This window comes from Zootoca vivipara, chromosome 8 (assembly GCF_965207765.1).
Source record: "Zootoca vivipara chromosome 8, rZooViv2.hap1.1, whole genome shotgun sequence".
Classification (NCBI taxonomy): Eukaryota; Metazoa; Chordata; class Lepidosauria; order Squamata; family Lacertidae; genus Zootoca; species Zootoca vivipara.
This window is the reverse complement of record NC_142591.1, coordinates 63,806,804-63,815,328: the sequence shown is the minus strand read 5'-3', so window position 1 is coordinate 63,815,328 and position 8,525 is coordinate 63,806,804. Positions and strand designations below refer to the sequence as shown.

General features: G+C 43.8%; 1 protein-coding gene across 1 annotated transcript in view; it reads right to left on the bottom strand.

Annotated features, from left to right (window-relative positions):
* Positions 1 to 1,705: 1,705 nt before the first annotated feature.
* LOC118090207 (neural-cadherin-like) overlaps positions 1,706 to 8,525 on the bottom strand; it is a 56,635-nt gene continuing 49,815 nt past the window's right edge. The window contains 4 exon segments of the mRNA XM_035125620.3: positions 1,706 to 2,049; positions 2,051 to 2,292; positions 5,031 to 5,185; positions 7,063 to 7,316. Of these exon segments, the coding sequence (XP_034981511.3) occupies positions 1,848 to 2,049; positions 2,051 to 2,292; positions 5,031 to 5,185; positions 7,063 to 7,316 (853 nt within the window). The 3' untranslated portion in view covers positions 1,706 to 1,847.

The following is an 8,525-nucleotide window of genomic DNA, read 5'->3' as shown; positions in this document are numbered from 1 at the left end:
AATGCAGAAGCGGCTGCTGGGCGGGCTCGGAAAGCGATTCGTCGCTTTCCAGGTGGCTCCGCCTCCGTTGCCGCTCGCCTAAGCAAGCCTTTGGATTGCTTGCTCGCTCGCGCAGGATTCCACCCGGGAGGACCACGGAGCTTGCAAGTGCGCGGCGAGAAGCAGAAATTCAACCGGTAGAGCTTCTCCTGGGGCAGCTGTGCGGCGGGTGAAAAGGTTTAATGAGGTTGCTAATCCTGGCCGGGGGGGGGGGAAAGCTGGAGCATGTATGCGTGTATGTGCTTAAAACGGTGGAATCCTGCGCATAATCTTGGCGCGAGGTTCAGGCCGGTGCTGCGTTCCGTTAAGTTGCAGGGATTTGTCTTATCATTTCTACACCGCCTGATTGCAAATATACAGATCCACTATCCAATCGCGGAGGATTTTTATAGTGGGCTGAGCTGACATTGAGCAACAGCACCGACCCGTGGGCGAGAGGCCGAGCAGTTTACAAACGTCTACTGCCTCATTTATAAGATTGCCTACCACACTTCCCCAGGAGGACCCTGGTAATAGTGGTTCACCATCTGCTCTCTCTGACCTAGGTACCTGCAGCCTTTTTCTGATTTTCCCTCTTTCTTCCAAGTGAACTGCTCAGCCCAACAGGAGAGCTCAATACCCCACATTCCCACCCATCAAGCATGTATTTGTCAATGGAAGCCTACCAAAGTCACTACTCTATCACAAACTTAAAAATGAAAAGGTGGTGGTCAACAAAAGAGGTTTAAGGACTCTCTCAATGCAAATCTTTAAAAATGTAGTATAAACACTAATAACTGGGGAACCCTGGCCTGCAAGCGCTCCAGTCGGAGAACAGCCTTTACCAAAGGTGCCATGGACTTGGAAAAAGCATAAACTCAGGGTGAAAAGGAGAAAAGAGCACATTTGGCAAAGCCTCACCATGATCAACTCCTGGCCAGAAACCAATGCCCCCACTGTGGAAGGACGTGTGGAACCAGAATTGGCCTCCACAGTCACTTACAGACTCACTGTTAAGATCGTGTTCATGGAAGACAATCATACTTGGCTGTGAGTGATCGCCAAAGAAGTTATGTGTCAATGGCTTGTATGTTCTCACCAGCTGGCCATTCCCCAGCACTTCATATGTCTGCAAGAATCTAGTCACATACACACCCCTCCTGCTTGCTTCTGGCTCTTACACAGGAATCAACCTAATTAGCATCCATACTTGGGGTGGGGTGGGGGTGGGCTCTTGAAGGAACAATGCCTTTTGGTATCAATCATTCACAGACAGGCCCAACAGCATCAGACCCACCACCCAAAGCAGTGCTTCCCATATGCCTATGTGGAGCTCTAGTTTAATTCTAAACTAATTCTACATTTTATTTGTGGTTCCTGCTGCCGCCCAGCTGTTATTTTCTTCCCCTTATTTAGAAAAATGAGTGAAGATTTTATTGACGCCCAAGTACAAAAAGAGAGGGGCAAGTGAACAAATGTATTTTACAATATCTACACAAAACATTTAGCATTAAGAGGGTTAAATAATACAATATGGTGGAAATTTACTTGCACATCTAGATTATTACTAGAGATTCACACGTTACAGGTACTTTAAAGGCTACTCTTCAGTGCTACAGAATTCCTTCATTTCAAAGCATTTCAAAGCTTCACAACAAATATCCCTCTAATGTTATTTGTACAACAGACACTAAAATATTGTATACAGATAATTTAAGGGAAGGTGAGGAGATCAACCACACTACCGTTCCCAAATAACCAGCATGAATAAATAGAACTAAAATTGGATTGTTAAATAAAATACTAAAATGTTTCTGAAGTGTGCTCTCCTAGGAGTAGGATCCATCACACAGCGATGTGCTAGGTTCCTGTCTCCCATGTTTTAACAACTGTTCAGTTGGAAGTTCATAGAGCTCTTTTAACCTTACAAACTTTGGTCTCCATTCTTGGAGGTAATTATAATTTAGATCTTCTTCTATGCTGGAGAGGTCCAAGGAACGCAAGCTTCCACTCAAAGAGTGTTGGCACTCGGCAATAAACTTGCACAGTATCAGCTGGAAGGCTCTGCAAATCTTTGTCTGCATCCTGTTGTATTTGAGACACATAATACTTGAGGTCTGGGACCAAAGAAGAAGATTCTTTCAGGCATGTGTGATTCACAAGTGGGTTTCTTTGTGGTCCAGAATGTGATCTGAGGAGTGAAGCAGTGTTTCCTGAGGAAAGATGAGGTATACTTTGTAGAGGTTGCTTCAATGCATCTATATTATAAGCACTCTGGGGAGGAAATGGAAAGGAAACATTAAGCAAATATAATTATTACCTTTAATTACTTTATCACACTTCTCATCACTTTCAAATCTTTGTTCTGTTTTCTATCCCAGTGCCCTGGGAGGTCAGTCACTATTTGTCCTGTTTGACAGGTGGTGACCACGGTAGTGAGATGGTGGACTTTCTTGAGGTTTCAATGTCACATTCAGACCATGGTAGAGGAAGGGTGGTCTTGCACTTGTTTTCCAGATCCAAGGCCATCTCTCCATTTGAGTCTTCCCCAATGTGGTGGCCTCCGGAAGCTGTTGGACTCCAACTCCCATCAGCCCCAATCAGCATGGCTGATGGTCACAGGTGATGGGACTTGTGGTCCAAAACATCAGGAAGGAACTGGTTTGGGAAAGGCTGCTTTATCTACTGAATCACACTGATTCTCAAAAACTCAGTCAAATAAGTGACAGTGCTTTACATATTAACCCTTAGCCCCACCCATCAAATACGCACTTCTACATACAATCAAGGTCACTTCATACAGTGTTACCTCGACTTACGAATTTAATCCGTTCCAAACAGACCTTCATAAGTCAAAAAAATCGTAAGTCGAAGCCAATGGGGGATTTTTTTAAAAAAAAATCGTAAGTTGAAAAAATCCTATCTAAAAATTTGTAAGTCGAAAAAATCCTATCTAAACCGCATCCAAAATGGAGGACGGAACTCTGTTCGTAACTCGAAACATTCACAAGTCGAGTCATTCGTAAGTCGAGGTACCACTGTACAAAGATTTCTGCCCCCCTTCTGTAGGTCCACAGACATACTAGCCAATGAACATACAGACTCAAACCTCATGTACTGATGGTTGGGGAGAACCACTCATGCCAGACTTCTTAATTTACAGTGTCTATAGTTTTCCCCACATGAAGATCAAGCTCTAAGAAATTTTTATTATATGAAAAAGCTTTCAGAGACTTCTTATGAGGGAACGTTTTGGCAAAACGTCATTCCTGGAGCAAGACCTCTGGCTGATTCCAGAGAAACAACACCGTTAAAATGCACAACGCCAGTTTTTTTTAAAAAAAGTTAGTACTAATTAATATTAAACACAAGACAGGAGAGACAGTGTTAAGTACCTTTTGTACTCAGAGTTGGTTTAGCCTCAGCTGAAAGTACTGTATTCAGTTTTATCTCTTCCTTTAAATGTGGCGACCAATAAAATTTGCGAGTACTCCAGACCCGGCTCTTGGATTTTGGGGGGCGCTCAGACAAGGCAACCCTGGCCCTCTTAACCTGGAAGAAGCAGGTCATGCAAACTGAGAATCCTCTCGTGCTGCCACTGGGAGGGGGAGGACTCCATACAAAAGGAGAATGGTGGGATGATGGGCCCTTCACCCATCTTGAAGCCTCCTCAGAAGCACACCTCATCATCCCCTGAGCCAGCCCTGGAGTACTCAAAGGGGGATTCACAGAAATGTCTCCGTGCAGTAAAGGACGACATGGAGGGTCTGTGTGGGCTAGCACAGTTGTGCATTACTACCATCACACTCTGTAACATCCATGGGTTCAGTGGCATCAGGAAGAGTTGTGCCCACATATAGATGTACGCAGGTAGAACTCCTTCCAATTTCAACTGAACATGAAAACTTCAGGGGAATGTGGCAGTGACCGATGAGGCTAGGGGCTATGATGATCCCTTCCATGTGGAGGGGTTCATGTGAACCACCCTAAAGGAAAGTGACAATGACAAAAAGGGGAGAGACATGAAACACAAGGGAGGTCTATGGGAACTCACAGTGTTTACCTCAGACAAATAAGTCTGGGCAGGTGAATGTGGTCCAGGATGCTACGAAGTCAGGGCGTGGGGGTTTTTTTTAATCAATGTTCATGAGAATATTTGAGGGATAGGCATCAGGGATAAAACCAAGGGCAAAGAGGGTCTTATCACAAAGGCAACATCTCTTTCCCATTACAATTCTGGAAGTGGTTGTGAGACTTATTTCCTCGCTGACCCACCCATTCCCAGCCTCCCAGTTTTGTTTTTTAAAACTTTCATGACTTACGTCCTGTATCAAACCCACAGCCCATGCTTTGCTAGTCAATTAACCCGTTCCATTTGGAACCTCACAGCAAGAGGCTTATAAAGGATGGACTTCAGTACCTGTTCAGGTAAGCTGCATACAGCTTGGCAGGGGCTGCATTGTGCAACTGTAATTTCTAATCTCTTCCAGTTTTGTAAGAATATAACTAAGATTTGTTTTGTAACACAAAAGCAGTAATAAAAACTAATTTTAAAAAAACGGAAGCACAAATATTCTTTGCAATGATAGTTCTTGTCTGGGGAGAACATTTTTTGGGGAAGGGTGTATGTATTTTACCCCTAATTATCTTCCCCCCTATATTCACTCTTCTTCATCTCCCCCCACCCCACTACACTCTTATCCATATTGTAAACAAAACTTGAAAGCAATAAATAAATATTAATTTTATGCAGTCCTAAACCTGCACACTAGGGCGTAATTCCCACAGAACGCTGTGGGGCTTACTTTTGAGTAAACATGGACAGTATTATGCTTTAGCTATGGTTAAGTATTTCATTTACCAAACTTTTCCCCTGACAAAGCAGTTCGCAGTCATCCCTTCAAAATGTTTATTTTACTTCTTTTTTATGTCCCTGATGCATATTTGAATCTGGCCTATTAAGGAATTTAAAATGCTGTTGTGATGCCATACCAGGTCATGCAAAACCATACCAGGTCATGCTCCCCTCCACCCTCCTCATTATAATGGAAGATGTTTTCTCTAACATCTTCCCAACTTTCGTGTTCCTCAGGGATGTGGTAAATTCCTCCTTTCCGAAATCTTGATCTCCCCCACTGACTCCACACAGTATAGGAAACTAATAAACCTGAGGAAGGAGAAAGAAAGAAGGAAAGAAAAGAAAATAAACTTTGGTTATGAGCAGCCTTCAATCTGCAGAGCATAGCTGTATATAATTCATAAAGAAGAAAAGAAAAGCATTTAAGGTTTATATTCATATGGAGGAAATTCCGTGTTTTAATTTAAGGGTCAAATAAACAAAAGTACATTTTTCAGGAGTGTAATGAATCATCTATATCTTAACATCAAGCTTCATTAAAAGGGTATTTTACTTACCTACAGGAATCCACTAGGACATTTAAATAGAGGGCATTTTGGCCAGTCTCTGGCCTTTCACCAATCCTGAGTAAATAAGATACCCAAAGTAAGTAAAACACTGTTTTAATGAAGATTAAAGTGGTATTATAAATTGAGTCATTACTTTTCTGAGACATGTACGCAGTGGCCGCATTTGTATGCTCGTATCTTGACTTAAGCTGAGGTGCATGAGCTTTTTACTCATGCCTGCAAGCCCATTCCTTCCTCTCCCCTTGCTGCAAACCACGATGAAATGAGTAAGTCTGTAAATAACCATAGTTTTCCATTTCATCTACATCATGAAACTATTGGTGCCAGCTTCAGAACAAGTCAGGATATTAAATCGTGGCTTGAATTTGGTTTAATATATCTTGGCTTGTTCAGTAGATAATAGTCTTTATACAGGCAAAACTCGGAACATTAGAATATAGTCGAAAAGTGCATTTATTTCAGTAGCGCAACTTAAAAGGTGAAACCAATATATGAGATAGATGCATGACATGCAAAGCAAGATATGTCAACCCTTTATTTGTTGTAATTATTTGTCGTTAGGCGGGTCAATTATAAATGGAATGTAATTAATGAAATGTAATAGCGATGTTTATTTTTCTATTTGTTTTATTACTGTGGAATTTCCAAATGAAAGCATTTGTAAAAACTAAAAGGAAAATAAAAAATAATAAATTGCATTACTGAAATAAATGCACTTTTCGACGATATTCTAATTTTCCGAGTTTCACCAGTAGTCTCTGTATACTAGTCATTTGGGGAACAACAGTGGGAGAGAGCAATTGCCCTCATCTTGTGTACTTTCCACAGGCATCTGGCTGGCTGCTGTGGAAAGCAGGATGCTTGGCAGATAGGCTCTGATCTAGCCTGGCTCTTCCTATATCCAAAGAGAGAAGCGAAGGGGCTGCAAAAACATGGGCTTGTGCTTATATCAGCAGAAATATCACCATCCAAGCTGACTCTTTATTTGAGAGAGGCTTTCATTTTGCTTTATTTCCTGCCTTTCCTCCAGGCAACGCATATGATCCTTGGCCTCATTTTTTCTTTCCCGAGTTAACAATTCATTCAAAGCCGAGTTCAGTTTTGCATTTCGGTTTTCAAAGTCCTAAGCACAGGGTTAAATCCAAGGAGGCAGCCTGCATTTGAACAGAGGTTCAAGTGAGGATCTCTCACTGCCAAGCCTCATGCATCTATGGAGCTCCACTGAACACAGCAGGCAAAGAAGGGGAGCCCTGGGTACAGAACCAGCTCTGGATCATAGCTTTAGCAATACTGCTCAGCTGTTTTCCAAATGCACACAGCAAGGGAGTAGAATCATACCCAGTTGCCCTTCCTTTCCCTACAGTGATTGCCCACAGTGCCTAACACAGCAGCGTTCCAAGGTCCTGTGGGAAATGTCAATGCCAGGTCTTGGACCCAGTTGCCCAAATGGTGATCTCAAATGGTAATTTTACAGGGCGCACAGAATGTAGCCAGATCTCCATGGAGTATATTTTACTAACATTTATTAAGGCAGTACAGGAAGGCAGAGGCGTTGCTAAGCATCCTCATTTCAATACAGTATTAAGATGTAGCACAAGAGAGGTGAAACTTTCCTACCTAGAAAAACAAGCAGGCACATGCTGATAGCCAAGATGGAACCAGAGCTGAGCCCCACGGGTCTTCCTGCTTTCACGGGGCCGACTTCGCACCATTTCCCTTTATAACCTTCAGGGCATTGGCAGACGTATTTGTCTCGGGACTGGGCCACACAGGTCCCTCCATTCCTGCAGTTCCAGTGCCCACAGGGCGACGATGTGCACTGTTTCAGGCCCGTGAGATTATCCATCACTTCCACTTTGCCAGCTGGGCACCTGGATAAAGAAAAACCCACCGTTTTTATAAAACAGATACAACATGAAGCCACTCAGTTATTTTGCAATGTTTAAAAATGCAAAGGAAGGATCAGAAATCCCTTGCTGGGGCAATTTAATAAGCATCCACTTTGGGGGACCACAAGTTCCTTAAGGGGAGCGAGCAGAGCCAGTGGCTGAAATAACGGGAGGTAGCTCTTGGGTCCCACCTGAGCTGCTTTTGTCTCTGGATGTCTCCAGGCTCCACTACTTTGTGGGAGGGATTCAAGCATATACCAGAAATTCAGGTTTGCATAATTCAAGTGGATATGGGCACTCTGTTGCCCTAGCCCAGGGGTCAGCAAACTTTTTCAGCAGGGGGCTGGTGCACTGTCCCTCAGACCTTGTGGGGGGCTGGACTATATTTTGGGGAAAAAAATGAATGAATTCCTATGTCCCACAAATAACCCAGAGACGCATTTTAAATACGGTAAAAGCACACATTCTACTCATGTAAAAACACCAGGCAGGCCCCACAAATAACCCAGAGATGCATTTTAAATAAAAGGACACATTCTAATCATGTAAAAACAGGCTGATTGCTGGACCATCCACGGGCCGGATTTAGAAGGCGACTGGGCTGGATCCGGCCCCCGGGCCTTAGTTTGCCTACCCATGCTTTAGCACAACAAACCCAGTTAAAAGCAACCACAAATGCACTGAAAATGTGTTAATACTCCACGAGCAAAGCAGTGTGATTGTTCATTGTTACATAACTGCCGTGTAAATGAATTGGAATGCATGCTCAACAAAGGCCAGGCACAGCGTAAGCTTTGTGCAAGCAAACCAGGATCGGTGCAGAATACAGTGGTACCTCGGTTTGCGACCGCAATCCATTCCGCGGAGGCGGTCGCTCCCTAAATCGGTCGCTCGCCAAAGGCACGCTTCTGCGCGTGCGCGAAACACCGATAGAGTGTTTCTGCGCACGAACGCGCTGCGCAGATAGCTTCTGTGCATCCGAGCGCCGCGGAACCCGGATGTAAACACTTCTGGGTCCGCGGTGGTCAGAAACCGAAGCGGTCGCAAACGGAGGTTTGACTGTAAATAGATTGCCTGGCTGTGTCACTGTGCTCCTGAAATGAATGACCAGAGGCAACACTTCCTGTGGAACCTTGGTGATGTGTGCAGGCCAATAAGGACCCTGGACTACTTGGTGCCCCTCTGTAAACA